Source organism: Hibiscus syriacus, unplaced genomic scaffold (genome assembly GCF_006381635.1).
Source record: "Hibiscus syriacus cultivar Baekdansim isolate YM2019G1 unplaced genomic scaffold, ASM638163v2 tig00003398_pilon, whole genome shotgun sequence".
NCBI lineage: Eukaryota > Viridiplantae > Streptophyta > Magnoliopsida > Malvales > Malvaceae > Hibiscus > Hibiscus syriacus.
In genome coordinates, this window is record NW_024061969.1 from 731,635 (window position 1) to 752,066 (window position 20,432).

General features: G+C 33.2%; 1 protein-coding gene across 1 annotated transcript; it reads left to right on the forward strand.

The window, feature by feature from the left end:
• The first annotated feature begins 348 nt into the window (after positions 1–348).
• Positions 349–20,076, forward strand: LOC120175992 (F-box/kelch-repeat protein At3g06240-like). Its single transcript, XM_039182518.1, has 4 exons — positions 349–435; positions 683–787; positions 1,315–1,327; positions 19,268–20,076. Exons 1-4 carry the CDS (start codon positions 349–351, stop codon positions 20,074–20,076), a joined length of 1,014 nt encoding a protein of 337 aa, XP_039038449.1.
• The last annotated feature ends 356 nt before the right edge of the window (positions 20,077–20,432 follow it).

Genomic DNA, 20,432 nt, shown 5'->3' on the forward strand with positions numbered 1-20,432 from the left:
GTCTGATTCAATAAGGAAATTTTATTGTACTACATTTATCTGCATGTCATGAGGCATCAAATGGTAGTATTGTATTACTGAGCTTCCCAAAGCTCACTCTGTTACTCACCATTTCAGGTTAAAAGAATCGTACATTTGCAGCTATCGACTTCAATAGGGGAGTTCCACTGGCATTGTTTACAGAATACAGTACAGGTGATTAGGGGGAGTGTAGGTTGTAATTTATTTTACATACGAGTATGAAATTTGTTTTACTTTTGAATACTGTAAATTTTACTTTTGTATTTATAAATGATTTCATGATTTTACATGTTTTAATAAAAAAATTAATTTATGAGATTTTCTACGATGGGTCACTCAGGTGGCCCTAATGTGACACCTCGGATCGGATCAAGCCACCCGCATCGGCCTGAGGGGGTTACAGAAGATGCAAGGGTTGAGAAAAACTAGAACTGGAATACCAAAGGTATTGGTGTTGGAGATCCCTCTCAAAGCTTCCCGTTAAATCCTTGACACGTTTCAGGTGTGTTTTAAGTCCTGGTTCTCATATTTTCAAACTCCTCATTTCATTATTGAACATCATCAAAACAACCTAAAATAAAATAATATTAATCTCCTTCTCAAATGTCGTAATGGTGCCACTTGTGATGACTTCAATTATTTCTCTCAATTTCCAACCGAGAAAGGCCAAAACTTTAAAGCAAAACACAATATTCACTTATTTTTTTTCAAGAATTTTGTGTATCTACCTATAGTTGATGGTTCTTGTATTGGAATATTGTGTTTAGCAGAGCCATATAATGGACATAAGGTTGCCCTTTGGAACCCATCTACCAGAGAGTTTAAAGTATGCTTCATGTAACATTCTTACCCGTATTTAATTCCTAAATACATAGAATGTCACAAACTGATTTTATAACATTTAAATTTAAACCATTTATCGATTTAGCAAGTAACATTAATTTCTAATTTTTAATTAACCAAACTAAATCCAATTTCAGATAGCAACTTAGCAATACATAACTAATAGTTGCTTAAAAATTGCCTATATTAAACCTTAATCAATAGATTCATTTTATTTTATTGTTTACCATATTATTGAACTTGTAATTCATTTAACAATTACAACACTAATATAAACTATCCATTTTTTATTTTAACCATTATCCATCATTACCAACATAACTAACTTATAATTTATTACTAGTTATATCTAAACTAGTAGAAACAAACTATTATTATTATATACATTTCAACTAGAAATTTAAACTAAATCAGATTGATGTAATTATTGATATTGTAGATATACCTCTTAGTGAGTTTGATGTTTGATACTCCTTACTCGAATTTTATTCTTTTTACCTACGCTTGAAAATCATTACACACTAAGTATATACTTAGTGAGGTAAAAATAATAATCAGTGCAATACAATGTATATATAAAGAAATAACAATACTCAATCCATCATGATCACTCTACTTGTGTTACATTCATGTTAGACATATTAAAATGAAATAAACAATGTATATAATTTCTTACCAGTATACTAGTCATTTACTACATAAGCTCATAAGCTTAATCATCTCCTTATAATTTATTAACCCATAAACCATAACCCAAACATAAGCCTATGAGAACCCTGGGTACACGAGTTAAATATGCACCGAAGTGTTAATACACATAAGGTCGTGCCTATCATATGCACTAAGTGTCATTTATATACACTATAGTGCTAAATCAAATATACAGCCTGCTGTTGGACTCTATGACATGACAACTATACTATTGAATCTCAATGATCTACTTGGGCATATAGTCTATATTTATTTCATTCATGGCATTGTATATCAACATAATTCAATATTGGGCAATTCACCCGAAATAACCTCATTATATAACATCATAAATAAAATAGTGATAAATGTATTTTATATTAACTTTTGACATATTTAAAATATGTCAAATATATGATTAATGACATAAATATCATGCTAATATAAACAAGGTAGACTCATCGCAAGTCTTCTTAATGATGTATAAAACATCCATGTATCATGTTATGTATGCATTTCACTCACCTTGACACTTTTTATACAAGTCAAAAGGTAAGTCTCGTTAAGCTTTAAGATCGATCTTTTTCATCTCCTTTGTTGCTAGTTAGATCCCAGTTTTGATTGATGTCTATAAATACATCAAACATAAACACAAATAATCAAAAGAACTTGTTAGAATCCATCTAACCCATGCGTATATAGTGTACGAAAAATTCATAATATTCATTCCGATACAACATTGTAATTACAATGTTTCCTACACTTATTTTCACCTTAACTTACTTGAATTCACCTTTAAAATTATAATTTCACCTTAAGCCCTTATTTTTCTCTTTTAGACTTTAAGGACTAATCATAAAAATTTCACATTTCAAGTCTAAATCCAATAATTTAATCATCAAATTAATCCTTAAAAGATAACAAATATCATAAATAAGTCACTTGAATTTCCTATAAATTTTCCCTTAAGAAATCCATATGGCCTAATATAATCCATCACTTTCCAAAAGTGTTTTCAAGATTAAAAAAAAAAAAATCTAAACATGTATTGTGATTTTCTACCATAGCCTTCATCTAATTCAAGCTTTTAAAATAATTCTCAAATTTTTCTTAAAGTATCGTTTTGGTTACTATTAGGATTCAACCATTCTTCCTCATTTCAATCTTGAATAAACATGCTAAGGTATAAAACATAATAATTTCATCATAAATAACATAAAAATTGATTCAAAACATCAACTCCTTAACTTTTCATCTTTTCCAAATGGATCCCTAAAGGAAAACTAATGGATTTTTCATTATTTGGAACATAAAATCAGCATCATAACACCTATATCATCATTTTCAAGCCTTGAAACCTCAAATTTCATCATCCCTTCATCCACCCTTTTCATAAATTTAGGGTTATAAGCATGAACAATGAAAAAATGATACCAAATAAAAGAAATTTCAATGGAGAACAAAATTGGATTTCATGGCTTAACCTTAAATCTAATTTAAAATGCTTAAAAATCAATTTTAAAACTTACCTTGCTTTTGCTGTAACTCACGGCAGCAGCAAACAAATTCAAGAAAGTTCTTGGATTTTTTAATTTTAGTCCTTTTTAGATTTTTATAACCTATTTGAATTTAAAATTAATTTTAGTCCAACATTACTTTTATGAACTTAAAATCCAATGATCTTAATTATGCAACATATCAAATTTATCATCTAAGGGCTGAAATTAATCCATGAAGTTAGTAGTTTACAACTTTTCCCTTTTAAAGTTCCAAAATTACAATCTTGTCATTTTTAATCTAATGGCTAATATTTAATATGGAAATCAACTTAAATCCAATGCTCCACATTAAATCTTATAAATTTAAAGCATGGAAAAAAAACATTTTTCGCTTGCTTGATCATCTAGCAAATTTCTTGAATTTTCAAGTCGATCCGATTATCCGAATTTTTCTCGAACTTTCACACTTTGTAGCTTTTAACACAAACTCTGTATGAAAAATCTGAAACCCACGAAAACATCAATCTTTGGGGTAAACTATTATTTACGGGACCAGGTTATACAACTTTTTAAAATTACAGTTTGGTATCTAAACTTTCCAAATTTTATACTTTAGATACCAAACTTTCAATTTATTCATTTTGGTTACTATCCAAATTTTTTGGGGTATTAACACTTCCTCAATCCACAGTTCAGCGCCCTCCTAAACTAGATTACACTAGTTTTTATTGCCTTGGTTTTGAGTATGATTCTCAAAATGATGACCTCAAAGTTGTAAGATTGGTTGCTAATTATCACGGCATGAGATATTTTAGTCATCTGATCGATCAAGTTGATTTATACCCATTCAAAAGCGATTCATGAAAGGAAATTACATTTCTTGGGGTTCTTGCTTATAGTTCTTTTTTGTTTAATAGTTATGTTTATGGGTTTTATTATTGGCAGACACTTTGGGTTCTGATCACCTTGTTCATTCCTTTGATATGGCTAGTGAAAAGTTTTCAACTTTACCACTGCCTGAATTTGGTGGAACTTTAGAACAATATTGTTTCCAAATTTTGGACTTCAATGGATTGCTTGGTGCTATTTACCACTGTCTGAATTTGGTGGAACTTTAGAACAATATTGTTTCCAAATTTTGGACTTCAATAGATTGCTTGGTGCTATTTTTTTACCCGAGCGAAGGAACTGATAAGTCTTTTGATTTATGGGTTATGAATGGTTCATGGGCTAAACAATTCAGTTTTGAATATGTTCCTGGATTTTATAGGCGTTTGGGGGTTTTGGAAAAATGGCGAATTGCTTTTTATGATAGGTCTTGATCAAAGCTCTAGAAATTTTATAACGTTCTACTTTGGGTAAGAACAAACCACAGAAAATTTGGTTGAAATTTTTCTCCCTTTCTTCTTCACTTCCAGTAGTTTAAATAACATTGACAAATAACAACTTTTCCTAGTTATCGTATCACGTCTCTAAAAAATAGGATAATGAAAACAAACAAATGAAATAATAACTAATAATAATAACAGAAAATTAAAACACGTTATATTATTCAGCAGCTAGTGGACCCACGATTGCACTCCTTCCTTGATGACTCCTACTTGGGTATTTCATGATGGCTTGTTAATCCAAATACTTGGGATTCAGCTTAGACACTCTTGTGGATTTTCTTAACCTATCATGTTTCTTGAGAGCTCTGATCATGAACTGATGTTGTTTGACCTCTCCACACGAGAGCTTAAAAATCTCGGTATCCATTCCTATCGGGAAGCAATGCAGATTACTGTTTATGTAGAGAGCTTGGTTCCGATAAATTGAAGACAACAGCACGAGGAATGTATAATACGTCGGCCAGCTGGAGGTGCAATCAAATTGGTATTGAACACTACGATGGATGGGGAGCTACAACAAAAACGAAAAGATGTAATGGGATTTGGTCTCTTGATATGCGCTTTATCTAAACTATATTGTCTTGTGATGTTCTAAAATAATGTTGACTTGTTTAGGTTTCTGTTTGCTTTTTGTTCTTTTAGTGGAAGCAAGTCATACGGATTTGCTTAGTTGTTAACTCTTATCTGCAGTTTTATTGACCTACATATTATGATTTGCAGGTGCATATTAATTTATTTATTAATAATATGGTACGTTGTAAAAATATTCCTTAAAATTTTATCTATTTTATGTAAATATATATGAAAGCATGCAATAGTTAGGTATATAATGAGGAGGGCGGGTGGCGGCAATCGTTCTCCTGAAATTTTCAAATTCTCTTATATTTTAGATTTTTTATGTATATTTTTTATTGATAATTTTTTTGTCGCCCTGAAATTTTATAAGTTCGTTTTCCTCTAAAATTTTATAAATTCACTCTCATAGTATAAAATTTGACGTCCGTCTCTAAGTATGTAGCATAAGATGTTAGAATTTGAGAATAAGTAGAGATTGTAAAGAAATTACCCTATCAAATTTTAATGAAACTTTCTGTCTTTTGATATGGGTAGACATTTAACACTCAAACATATTGCTAGACAAGTAGTAGGACATGATTGAAATGAAACTGATAATCTAAGGACTTGATTAAAATATTTTACAATTTAGGGTTCAATTTAAAATTTAAATATAATTTTGAGGTGTTCGGTATAATTAGCCCTTAATAGTTGGGTTTGAATATTGTTATACATGTCATAATATAATTGAGTATTCATTTTTTTAACACAATCCTTAATTTGCTTTGATTAATTCAATTATGAGACTTATTCCAAGAAATAGTTATACGGTTCTACAAGTTATAAGTAAAGTTCAAAACCTTGCCAAAGCTTTACCTGAGATTGCTTGCAACACAAATAACAATAATGGATCAATGTAATTGTGGGAGATATGTTTATGTTATGCTAGACCAACGCCTCCGAATCAGGTTCAGATGATTCAAAATTGTCCACATTGCCAGTGAAAAATGGTGCTATTATATGCCCCTTCCGAACCATGAACACTAGTGTAATTTTTCTTAAATAGTCCTCTCCCCTAATAAAAACTTCGAATAATGATTGTCGTAAACCTTCCAAGGCTTGAACTCGTCTCTGTATATTTTCTTGTTCGATCATTATGATATCTAAAATAAATTACTCATATCGTATTTATTTTCATTATATACGGGCCTCATCTTTCGTCTAAACATTGAATGTGATTGACTTGTTGCTGTGCAATGTGGTTCCACTGGTGTTTGTGGTTTGAAGTGGATCTTTGACTCTAGTGTTTTCTTAGCTAATTTTCTTTAGGGTTAGCTTCCATTTGGTATTTTGTTTTGAAGTAGCTTTGGTTACTGTTTTATGTTGAGAGGTTAGGTTGGTTCTTGTTACTTTTTTTGTTATTGTTTCTGTAAATTTTGTATTATTTTTTATATTAATATAATTTTGGGAACCCTTTTCTCCTCCCGCTATCTTGTTTGAGTTCCAACTTAATTGAAGTATGAGGGATTTTTAATGAGACATTTTTTTACTTTTCAAGTAAAAAAGAAAACAATAACAAGAGGATATTGTTGAAGACTTTGTCCAATACGAAGAATTATGAAGACAACACTCAATAATGGGAGAAATCGTTCTGTGATCTTACTAGTTTTCATCCAGAGTGTTCTGTTGTGTATTTATCTGGAGATCAAAATAGATAAACATGTTAAGTTAAGTGAATTAGCAAATTTGGAAGTTGAGAAATTTAAAGGTTCCTACAGCGTGAATGGTCGTGGTTATCCTAATCTTGATGAGTTTCACACTTAGGGATGGTTAAAATACTTGAGCCCCACGGGTCTCGACTCGATCTTATAGGGACTTCTTTTTTGAAATTTCGAGTTTGGGGCAGGATGAGTTATATAATTTATAACTTCAAGTCGGGGTGAAACTATAAAAGTGTTTATAAAAATAAAATAAAATTTAAAAATATAAAAGTATTTAAATTATAAAAATAATAAATAATAAAACAATATATCAATTTAAATCAAACCCATTATTGATATTTTTATTTAATTTTCCTCATGTATCTTCATCAGCATGCACTAATTAAAAAAATTAACCTCAAAGAATAGGAAAAGAAAAATAATTTTGATAATGATATATACTTTCTTATGTTAATTTAATCTTGATCAACCCGAAATTAAGATACCTGCTTTTATAAAGTATTTTCTAAAAATAATCAAGGCTTTTATAATAAATTTATCTTATCAAATTAGAAGATAATTAAATAAAACTTTGAATAAGATGTGGTTTTGATTGAATCTCATGTTAATTTAGACTCTATAAAATAAAAGTAAAATTTATTACTTTAATAATTATATAAAAAAAAATAGAGAATATAACCTCAGTGACCAAAAATGCCTTATAATATACGATTTTAACCAACTTTTTTTGGATTTGCCAAAATGACCAACAAAATCGCAATGCGAAATAAAAATCGCAATGCGATCTCCAGAATCGCAAATCAGTTCCCAGAATCGCAACGCGATTATGAAGAATCGCAATGCGATAGTACAAATTGGCATTGCAATTTTCCAGAATCGCAACGCGAATATGAAAATCGCAACGCGAACATATAAATCGCAACGCGATTCTGACTATCGCAACGAGTATCCGTAAAATCGCAACGCGTATCCGTAAATCGCAACGACAATACGTAAAATCGCAACGCGTATCCGTAAATCGCAAAGAGAATACGTAAATCGCAACGCGTATCTATAAATCGCAACGAGAATACGTAAATCGCAATGCGTATCCGTAAATCACAACGACAATACGTAAAATCGCAATGCGTATCCGTAAATCGCAACGCGATTTTTAAAGCGCCATTAGAATACGCGTTTTTTATTTTCAAATTCCAAAAACGAATATTAATTATCGGAACACTGAACTGTCCACAGTATATCCCGTAATCGCAACTCATAACCTAAAACCTAAAATCACAACTTAGTCCTATCTCCATCTCTCACTCTCTACGGCGAAATTCGTCCCCATCTCCGAAGATTTCCGTCCCCATCTCTGGCGAAATCCCTCACAACCATTCACGGTCAGAAATCCCTCACAATCATTCAGAAATAGAAAATCAACCTCTGAGGGTTAGTTTTTTTAATTATTTTTATTTTGAAATTTTTGCATTATTTTAGGTTTTTCATATTGAAATTGATGATAAGTTTGCTGGTAATTTCAATAATAGAATAACCATTTCACTTAGATTTCTTATTAAATTCATTTGATTGCTGCCAATACTGCTAAACTGTTTAGTCTTTAACCCTGTGAAGTTAGTATTTGTCTTTGTTTTGTCTTTTGGTTGAAGTAATGCAATCCATTAAAGTTTCAATTTGCAGAAGAAGAATAGTTTCTAAACTTAAAATCACAACATGAAAATGAAAATCGCAACACGAAAATGACTATCGCAACGAGAGAAATGAAAATCGCAACGAGAAAATCGTAACACGAAATGAAAATCGCAACGAGATAATCGCAACGCGAAACCAAAATCGCATTGCGATTTTCATTTCGCGTTGCGATTTTAATTTTGCGTTGCGATTATCTCGTTTCGATTTTCATATCGCTTTGCGATAGTCATTCTCTCGTTGAAATTTTCATTTCAACCAAAAGACAAAACAGTGTTGCAAATTTTAGTTTCAAGAATAAACTACTACTCTTTGTGTTTATTGTTTTTGTATATCTTCACAGTTTAGTTTTTGGTATATATAACTTGGTATGTTTATTGTTTTTGTAGAAATTTTTTCGGCTTCATTGACATTAAGGAATAAAGTTAGCCTAGCCACTACAATTGCTTCGAAGCTTTCACCTGCACAAAGAAAATTGTTTGAGGAAACCTGCTTCGGGCCATGGCTGAGAGTACAATATCCGGGTGGAGATGCTAATTTGACCCATTTGTGGCTTCAGACCATGACTAGCGATCTACCTGACAGTATACAACGTGGTGAGGAAGAGATATGGTTTCATTTTCCACCGGCGTATACTTGTTTTGGGCGGAAGGAGTTCTGCTTAGTCACTGGTCTACAATTCGGACACGATGATGTAGGCCGGTACACTCGTCATATCACCCGCCCATCATGGTTATCCTGGGTTTTTCCTGATGAGTCAATAGAGAAGTCGAACTAACACGTCGACGACCTGAAGAAATTGTTTAATCAGAAAGATGGTTTTACTCGGATGAATGACGTCGATGTTGTCTGAGTATGCCTTCTAACACTTTTGTATGCCGGCTTTTTAGGCAGAGAGGCCAGACTACCTATTCCTCAGGAGCTAATATTATTGGTAGAGGACCTAAATGCATGGAATCTGTTTCCGTGGGGTTCGTATATATGGAAAGCTACCTGGACTAAGTTGTCGTCTGCCTTTGATGACCGAAAAAGTTTGCGAGGCGATGGGTCGAAATACACTTTGTCAGGCTTTGTTTGGGCCTTTAAGGTAAGAATTTCTATATAATGTTTTCAAAATTATAATTAATTATTTAACAATTACTAATGTTTGTTATTATATTGTTTGTAGATTTGGATATTCGAGGCTTTCCCCAGCATGCGGACATATGCATTAAAAACTTCAAATGATATTCCTAGGGCTATTTCCTGGAAGAAGAAACGTCTGTTGGATTGGGAAGACTTAATACCATATGCGACAATAAATAATTTAAGTTAACACAAATACTATCATATATAAACAAGTTATTAATAGTAGACGTTTAACTTTGTTTGAGTTTTTATATTTTTAGGAGGCCAACACTCTATTACAGAGACTGACACCCACGGAGGCTGAGCTTGCCACTGATTGGTGGCAAGCTAGTCAGCATTTTTTTGATGGCACGAACGATGAGCAGCCTCCACTTCCTCCACTTCGAGAGCCATCACCTCACCCAGAGCCATCACCTGATCGACCCGACTATACACCTCTACAACGAGAGCCATCACCTATCCCGTCACATCATCGAGCCTCTTCTCCACCATCACCTCATGATAAGCGACCGACAAAGATGCCACAACTTCTATCTCCCTGTTCTCCACCTCCACCTCCACGGGATGAGTCAAGGGAGTTACGTGATGAGGTCAATGCCTTGCGTGAGGAGATCGGTACTCTACGCGATAACGATGGTGCATGGTGTGTGGAGGTGTCTACTTTACGTGGTGAGGTTGCCTCTCTACGTGAGATGGTAGTATCGTTGCAGAATGAGGTTCATACTCTACGCAACGAGGTAAGTTTAAGATTTTCCATATTTAACTTGATGATAAATTTACTCGTAATTTCACTTAGATTAACCATTTCACTTAGATTGCTTAGTAAATTTATTCGGTTGCTGCCAATACTGCTAAACTGTTTATTCTTTAACACTGTGAAGTTAGTATTTGTCTTTTGTTTTGTCTTTTGTTTTGTCTTTTGGTTGAAAGTAAATTTGTTTGGTTGCTGCCAATTCTGCTAAACTGCGTATTCTTTAACACTGTGAAGTTAGTATTTGTCTTTGTTTTGTCTTTTGGTTGAAAGTAAATTTGTTCGGTTGCTGCCAATTCTGCTAAACTATGTATTCACGTTGCGATTTTAAGTTCCAGAAACTATTCTTCTTCTGTAAATTGAAACTTGAATGAATTGCATTACTTCAACCAATAGACAAAGACAAATACTAACTTGACAGTGTTGCAAGTTTGAAACATATTTGTCTTTGTTATCTGATGCATTTTGTGAACTATGATAGAATAATGACTTGGGTGAATACAATGCAAGTTTGAAACATATTTGTCTTTGTTTTCACTGTTTAAATATCATGTCTATTTATTTATTGATTTTTGTATTTAATTATTTAGCGGCCTGATAAGGTGGATGCTTTACGTCGGGTTTTTCTTGCACAACGGAGTTCACGCATCAGACGGCGTGCACGTGCTATTAAGTCTCCGTACACCCCAATAGTGCGAAGACGCCGCAAGAAGAAGCCCGACTCGCCTGTCATCCCTCAAGAGTCCACTCCTATCGTTGAAGAGGCCCCTATCATTCCTCGAGAGTCCTCTCCCACCGTTCAAGAGGCCACTGTCATCGTTGAAGAGGTCCCTCCCACCATTCAAGAGCCCGATTCACATGGCGTCATATGTAAGATTCTTGAGAAACCCTCTGACGTGCCGGACATGATGGATGAGAGTTGGCTCTCGTATGAGTTACCGGCCAGTACCATTCCGGTATCTGAAGTGGAGAGGAGATAACTACTGGAAACAATTCTGGATAACACCCTTTGGGCTAAGACCGCAGTTGATTTTTATCTACATGAGCGGAGCCAGGGGTGTTTCACTGACATATGCAAGTTCAACGATGATATCTATTTATTGCTTGATCGGTCTTGGTGGGGCGTATTATTAGGGGTCGAAGACAATGGCTATTTCTATGGAGGGGTAAGTCTTATATTTTTCTTATATTTCAATTTGATTATTTTTTTAAAATTTATGTAAGTCACTAATATATGTCTTTTTTTGTAAAATAGCATATCGATGCGTGGGTGTCACATCTTTTAATAATTAGGAAACTTAAGAAAAATAAAAGAAATACACGATATACAATTATGCTTACGTCTTTTAACGTCGTTCACTTGAAGAATCAACGAGATGAATCATTTGCTTTGGGCAATGGACAAGCTAAACTTTATCCTGCATGGTGGGAGGTCGATAAGGTTAGTATTTATTTTAGATTGAGTTTAAAGGTATTCATAAATAAGTGCGCAAATGAATGAATTATTACTTATGATTGCAGGTGTTTATCCCTGTTTTGGAACGTAAACATTGGCTTCTCGTCGAGCTTCAGCTCCCATCCCTTAAGGCAATAATATATGATAGCATGATAAATTACATATCATTGGCTGATTTAAGAGATATTATTAAGGGATGGAGCTCTCATTTGGCTAAATTCTTGGATGCGATAAATTATTTGACTCGTTCTGGAAACAAGAAGCCAAAGAAGCTCAATATTACAGTTAGCAGAGACGAGCCGCACCACAACAAACTGAAGGAGCCAGAGGGGATTGTGGTCCTCTCGTATGCTTGGCGTTGGAGCGTTTGATCACAGGAAGTATAAAGTATCTACCTCCCACCGATAGAGATAGAGCTGCAGTAGGCTTGTGGTTTCGACATTATATGGCTAGATCGATATATACGAGACGCTGCCTACCTGCATCCGCGTTATAAAAATGTCCATAAACAATTGGTAAGTTTATAGGCTTTTGGTTTGAAAATGTTTGGTTAAGTACCTAGAATTCAATAATTTGCTATTTGTAGGTTTTAGATGTGTAGAAAGTGTTGTTTGAGCAAATGTTTGGTTTCTGCAGGTTAATCTCAGAAGTGAGTTGCGTGAAAATGATGTATGGCTGCAAAAGTTGATTCAATAGTAGATGAGGAAATAAGAATTATTTCTTATTTTTTGATTGTTTAATTGATTTGTAAAAGATGATTTGTAAAAGTTGATTTGTTTAATTGATGTGAACATAATTCTTATTTGTGCGTGTTTAATTGATTGAAATGTAATGGTTGATTTTGTTGATTTCAATCTGCATTATGTTGAAGGCAAAAATGACTATCACAACGCGAAATGAAAATCGCAACGACAAAATCGCAACGACAAAATCGCAACGCGAAACTAAATTCGCGTTGCGATTTTCATTTCGCTTTGCGATTCCCTCGTTGCGATTTTCATTTTGCATTGCGATTCTCTCATTCCAATTTTCATTTCGCATTGCGATAGTCATTTCCACGTTGCGATTTTCATATTCGCGTTGCGATTTTCACGTTGCGATTTTCATTTCGCATTGCGATTCTCTCATTGCGATAGTAATTTCCGCGTTGCGATAGACATTAAGATGATTGCGAACATCATTTCCGTGTTGCGATAGTCAAATGAATGCCTAATAAGTGATAACAACTGAACAGATCATAGCAAATTTCAAACTCAAGTTACTAATACATGCCTAACTGAAAATGTTAAAAGTTCACACATAAAATCCACATAATACAACGTTTGCATTTAAAAATCACCTAAGTTAACAGTCCCAAAAGGTGAAGCCGGTTGTGATTGGAATTTTAAAGATGATTGCGATTTTGATTGACTTTTGCTTGACACCATATGAGCTTTGGATTTTGATGAGGATCCATATTTTGGTAGAGGAAAAGATGATTGTGATGGCACTGGTGATCCACATGTCAACCTTGTATGACCACTTTCCTTGCACCGACTACATGTCGATCTCTTCTTCTCTTCACCCTTAGACGATATACGATCATGACTTTTTGGTCGGCCAGGTAGCCTTCTGTCCATGGCTGGTGGTAAACCTGTTTGCAAGTCATCTGGTATGTCCCACTCAGAAGGATGTGGAATAGGGTAGACAATCTCGCCATAAGTCTGTCGATATACTTTTGTAGTGTAGCAATCCATAGCGTATGCGCTTGAATCATCTTGGTTTAGATGAAGAGAAACTTTTATAACATGGCCACACTGATAACCAGATGTTTTCCATTTCATACAACTACACGTCTTTGCATTTAGATCGACAAGCCCATTTAAGTTATTATCCAGTACTTCAAACAAAGTGTTTGAACATGGTTCAACTCTCCATGACGTTGACTTCACAACACGTTTCGTTATCTTTTTTTCTGTCCATGGTGTAACACGATGTTCCAATGTTCCTGTAAATTTAAATAAATAATACTTAGTAAAATATATAATAAGTTATGAATTTAAAGAAATAATACCTGCATGGTTTCTTTTCTTGTAGTACCACTGTTGAATAGAGGCTCGAAAAAACTCTATTAATATAGTAATGGGTAATTTCCGGGAATGACGACTTAGAGCGTTGATTGATTCTGCACTATTAGACGTCATGAAACCATATCTTGCTCCAAGTTGATGTACTCTTGACCATCTTTCAAACCCGACATCTTCTAGTGTTTGAGCACACTGAGGAAAAACACGTCTTAAACTGTTTATATGCTTATTAAAATCCACTTCCCGATAAGCTTTTACAGCCTTCCAGTATGTCCATTTGTGATTTTTTTACCAGCAGACCTTGATTTTAGATTTCTATACAAATGAACACCACAAAGTCCATGAAAAGCATCTGGGAAACACCTTCTAACAGCGTTGTCAATTGAGTTTGCCCTATCGGATATGATTGTCAGATTGCTAATAGGACCTATGCAATCCCTAAGATGCCCCATAAACCATGTCCATGAATCAGAGGTTTCATATTTACCAACCCTGTAAGCTATTGGCAGTATCCCATTATTAGCATCCATGGCTACTGCTAATAAGTTTACTCTAAGGTATCGACCTTTTAAATGTGCTCTGTCAACTATAATAACTGGGCACATGCAATTAATAAATGAACGAATCTACAAAATCATATACACAAGAAATATAATCATTTAAATGTGAAATGCATGTAACTAACAAAAATGAGTCAAGAAAATTATATTGATTTACTAACCGCAGCACCAATAGTGATAAACAACAACTCAAAGCGTCCATCTCTATCTGTTTTGATATGAGTTACCGACCCAGGATTTTTTAGCTTTAAATTGTGACAATAAGCCGGCAGTTGGGCAAACGATGCTTCTGGCGACCCCCTCAACAATTCCAAGTCATAACATTTGGCTCTCCAAGCTTGAGAATATGAGATACTAATCTTGAACCGAGCATTCATGTCAGTCATAATTTCATGTCCCCGATATACCCTACCATTCAAAAACATTAACTCAGCCAGAAAACCACCCAACACTTTTTTGTTTGCCTGTCTATGGTGAGGAAAAACTTGGGTTCTTGAACATGTATGTTTATCAATAAAAGTCCTAACTTGAAACATTTCGCAATCTTTTATCCTCTCTGCAATCATACGCCACATACAATTTTTGTCAATCATACACCTTGTTTCGAAACAATCTTTACTTGATTTGTTAACTTTTAGTTGATAGCCATCTTCCACACATTTCGTATACAAAGCTATCTTCAAGTCTTCCTTTGTATCAAAACAATCATCTTTCTTGATACGAATAATTTTTGTGTAACAATCAACTACTATCTTTACCAACTCTTCTTCCGGTATCTGAAGTAATTCTGGCATATTCCAGTTATACTCCCGTGGCATTTTCTTCGGGGACTTTTCTTTGGGGATTTCTTCTTCTTCTTTTTCTTCTTCAGTGTTATATGAATTACAAAATGGATGTTCAACATGTTCATTTACAGTCGTAACTTCCTCCTCATTATCATCAATAACATCTTCCTCGGCAACGGTTGTTTCATCATCAAAATTCGGGTATTGACCAATATCAAAATCATTACACGCAAAAAAGTCCGGGTATTGACCAAGATCAAATTTCGAATACGGACTAGTACTCACAATTTTTTCTGTTGGATCATCATCGTCTAATTGGTCAATATGAAAACCGAAATTTGGTGCTGAAAGTTGATTGAGATTTGGATTAGGGAAAGGTTTTGGGTTTTGAGATTGTGTTTGGTATTGGAAATGTGGTGAAACAATATTTTCTTGGTGATGAAATTGTGGTGGAACCATTAAATTTTGAGCACCATAAACTGGGGTTGAAAAACTTAGTTGATTACTACCCGCTACTGACCCAACTTCACTACTTCTAGGTTTAACAACATACAATGTAACATCATCACTTGAAACACTAATGTAAGCAATGAATTGTTCAACATCTTCATTGTCGGTTAACAAATAAACTTTACCATTTCTCTGATAAGATAGCCTAAATCCACTTAGGGGCTCTAAATTTAATTTATTTGCAACACGTAACATTAGAGTTTCATAAGTTAACTTTTTTTATTACAGTTTTAGTTGAAGATTCATGGGTAAAGGCATATATTGTAAAACACCATTAACATTCTCCCATGACCCTCCAAAACACAAATCTATCAAAACATGATCAACATTAGATGATTTCATTATTGTAAATTAATTTACTAAACAAACGAGCTGCGAAACTAAAACCTGTTGTCGGATGGGGAAGGATGTCGTTGGATATAGGAACGGATGTCGCCGAAGAGAGTGATAGATGGAGATGGAATGAGTTGCAATTTAGGGATTTAGGTTATGAGTTGCTGCTGCTGCGTAGTTATATATCCAAAACATTTGTGTTACGAAATTAAAACCTGTTGCGAATTCATAAATCGAGTTGCGAATTTTTAAATTCAGTATTGCGATAGTCAGAATCTCGTTGCGATTTACGTATTCGCGTTGCGATTTACGTATTCGCGTTGCGATTTACGTAATCGCGTTGCGATTTAGGAAAATCGCAATGCGAATTTGGGAAATCACAATGCGATAGTCAGAATCGCGTTGCGAATCTAGAAGCTGATTTGCGATACCAGAGATCGCGTTGCGAATTATCGATTGCATTGCGATTTAGTTGGTCATTTTGGTAAATCCAAAACAAGTTGGTTAAAATCGTATATTATAAGGCATTTTTGGTCACTGGGGTTATTTTCTCAAAAAAATAACCTAAATCAGGAACCCTTAATTATAAAGATAAAATATATATATCATTAAACAACATCAATGTTAGAAATTGAGAATGAGTAGAGATTGTAAAATTAATACTTTATGTTATTTGCATTAGACATCCCTAAATCATGTATCATATTTTGAATTGGTCCCCAAATTTTAAATGTTCTAATTTACTTCTCAAAGTACTAATATCGTTTCAATTAAGTCCTTCCATAATACTAGTCATCACTTGAACATTAACAGAACAAATATAAAAAACACGTGGATCTTGGTGACAGTAATTCACCTGAATCAACTTGACCATAGAAGGTTTGGAAAGAGGAAAATGATGCAATTATGGGCTTTTGTCATATAGATATTATGATTTCTCCCTTAAACTTCATGAACAAAATTAATAAAATAAATAACAATAATAAAAATCTTAAATGCATTTATAGATTTAATAAAATTTATTATTCACAAATATTAATAGGTGAGATCAAATTTGAATATGAAATTTAATAAAAAAATATTTATTTAATTGTTCATGTTCAGTTAAAAATTGAACGAACAAACATGAACATATTTTGGTTCGTGTTCGTTTAGTTCATTTACACATTTATTTAATTCTAATAAAATAAAATTTGAACTCGCTTAAATATGCATGATTGTCGCATCTGATATGAATCTTAAACTGAAATTAATGATGATTTGTATTGTTTTATTAAATTGTTGACTAGGATTGAAAATTAAATTGTTGACTAGTATTGTTAGTGATTTCAATATTAAACTGAAGGGATTTTGCAAAAAAAAAAAAAAAAAAAAGAAAGAAAGAATAGAAGAAAAAAATGCATGAGGCTAGAGGTTTTGGATTATTGAATTTGTGATAATTTAGTTATCCTTCAACAGCCCGATTAATCTTGAAATCAAAATTTAGGGTTTGAAGTATATATAAGGATCCATTTATACAATGTAAAATATTTTTAGTTATACATAGATTCAAGATTATTGGATGAGTAGAGATAGTTGAATGAAATTAATTCTTTGTTTTTTCATTGAATATCTTCTATTTTTTTATTGTTTATCTCACTTTTCTATTTTCACTCATCTAACAGTACTAAATTTTTGTAAAATTAACAAATATTAAATTGTGTAATTGGACCCTATCTATATGTAGCCAAGCACTTTAACCTCCAACATTTCATTTGGGAAAAAAAGAATTCCTATGTGGATGAAAACCGTTAGTCAACAAACAATCAACGTATGAAGATGAAGTATCAAGCTTACATGGCATCGCATGTTGACATGACAACCAACGACGATGACTGGTGATGAAAACTGATTGTGGGCGACAATGACGATGAGTTGTGAGTAGAGACGTTAACTTTAACTGAAATTAGGGGTCATTCATATTTATATAAAGTTTAAGAGTTAGATTATTATTTTATGTAAATTTTAAGGTCAAATTAATATTTTGTCTAAATTCAGAGGTCAACTTAAAATTTAACCATTTTTATTAACAATAAGGACCAAAGATAAAAGTGACAAAAACCAAAAACTTTTTAAACCGGTGAAAAAACTAAACGAATCAAAAACATAAGATATAACTAGTATAATTTACCCTTAATAAAATGCATAATATTATTTGATATTTCAATAGCTTACAAAATGATATATTGCCAACCCTACCTATGTTATGCTCATGGATTTTTGAAGTTACCAAAGGCTCGGCCAGGCCCACACCTATGATAATTTTCTTGTTACAAAAAATAGTTTTTTTTGTTTAATTTCGAGTTCAGGGCATGACGAGTTATATAATAGATAATTTCAAGTTGAGGTGAGACTATATTTCAGGTAAAAAAATAATTGATCCAACCCGATCTTATATAAAGTGTTAATTTACTCATTTATATTTATAATATATTTAAAGTTTTAGAGGTTTTTTATTTTTATAATGTTAAAATATATTCTTTAATAGTAAAAAAGTAACAAATGATTATAGAATAAATTATATTAATCATTTAAAATATAATAAATGATTATAGATATATTATTATTAAATATATTATTTTAATTATTTTAAAATACTAATATATTGTATATAGTCAATATTGTGCAAACCTTGTCTATGATAAGCTAATGGGTTTTAAAATGGCTGGACCAGGCCTATCAAAATAGTGTAACAAATGATCAGTTTCCATTGTAGATTTCTTGTTACAGAAGATTGATGTGATTTGTTATGTCTGTCTTCGCATTCTTTCATATTAGTTCTCATCGTCTTTCCCCAAACAAAATCATCTATTAAAAAACACAAAGGAAATAGAGAAGTTAAAGAGGGAAGATGCAAGGGTTGATCAAAACTAGTACCGAATTACCAGAGATGTTGGTATTGGAGATTTTGTCAAAGCTTCCTGTTAAATCCTTAACTCGTTTTAGGTGCGTTTGTAAGCCCTGGTCTTTATCTTTTGAAACCCGTCATTTCATTACCAAACATCATCAAAACAATCTCGAAAACAATAACCTTAATCTCCTCCTCAAACGTTGTCATGGTAACACCCGTGATGACATCCATTATTTCTCTCAACTTTCGACCGAGAAAGACAAAAATTTTAGAATAAAACAAAATATTCACTTACCCTTTTTCAAGAATTTTGTGCATGCACCTTTAATTCATGGCCCTTGTAATGGAATATTGTGTTTAGCAGAGCCAGTAGTTGGACATAATGTTGCCCTTTGGAACCCATCTACCAGAGAGTTTAAAATCCTTCCTCAATCCACAGTCCAGCGCCCTCCTGGACTAGAATACACTAGTTGTGATTGCCTTGGTTTTGGGTATGATTCTCAAACTGATGACTTCAAAGTTGTAATATTTGTTGTTAATTATTTTTCATGGGAAAATGAAGAAGGTTTGAGCATTTATAGTCATTCGATCGATCAAGTTGAGTTATATTCGCTTAAAAGCGATTCATGGAAGGAAATTTCATTTCCTGGTGTTGATGCTTTTGCTTTTGCTTTGTTTAATAATTATGTCAATGGGTTTATTTATTGTCAGGCAGTTGGAATTGATCACCTTATTCTTTCTTTTGATATGGTTAATGAAAAGTTTTCAACTTCACCACTGCCTGAATTTGGTGGGAGTTTAGAACAATATTATTTGGAACTTTTAGAATTTAATGGATTGCTTGGTGCTATTTTTTACCCAAGGGAAGGAACTGACAAGTGTTTTGATTTATGGGTTGTGAATGGGTCATGGACTAAACAATTCAGTGTTGAATCTATTCTTGGAGTTGAGAGACCTTTGGGGTTTTGGAAAAATGGCGAGTTATTTCTCGAGAGCTCGGATCAAGAACTAGTTTTATTTGATCCCTCCATACAAGAGTTGATAAATCTTGGTATTCACGCTTATCAGGAAACAATGCGCATTACTGCTTATGTTGAGAGCTTGGTTCCATTGAATGGAAGATCAGAGCATGAGGAATGTATAATACGACGACCAGCAGAGGAGAATCAAATTGATGTTGAACACTAAGACAGATGGAGATCTACAACAAAAGAGGTAAGATTTAATGGGATTTGATCTCTTCATTTGCACTTTATGTCAACTATATTGTCTAGTGATGTTCTCAAATATTGTTGTTATTGTTTGAATTGTATATACATGCCCTAGATATTGACTTGTTTAGGTTTCTGTTTGCTTTTGGTTGTTTTATTGGATCCACAAAATTACATCCTAAAGATTTTCTTAGTTGTTAACTCTGATCTATAGTTCTATTGACCTGCATATCATGACTGTAGCTGCATATTTATGCCACACACGGAGTGCTTTTCGTACTTGAATTTGCTTCTGACAGCTCAATGTCCCCAATAGTTAAATGGAATTTGAAG

What these genes read in the sequence shown, in the direction of transcription:
- LOC120175992 (XM_039182518.1), top strand. Translation starts at nt 349, where the DNA reads ATGGGTCACTCAGGTGGCCCTAATGTGACACCTCGGATCGGATCAAGC. An exon ending in GGGTTACAGAAGATGCAAGG is followed by an intron (nt 436 to 682) that starts GTTGAGAAAAAC and finishes TTTCCAACCGAG; the next exon opens with AAAGGCCAAAACTTTAAAGC.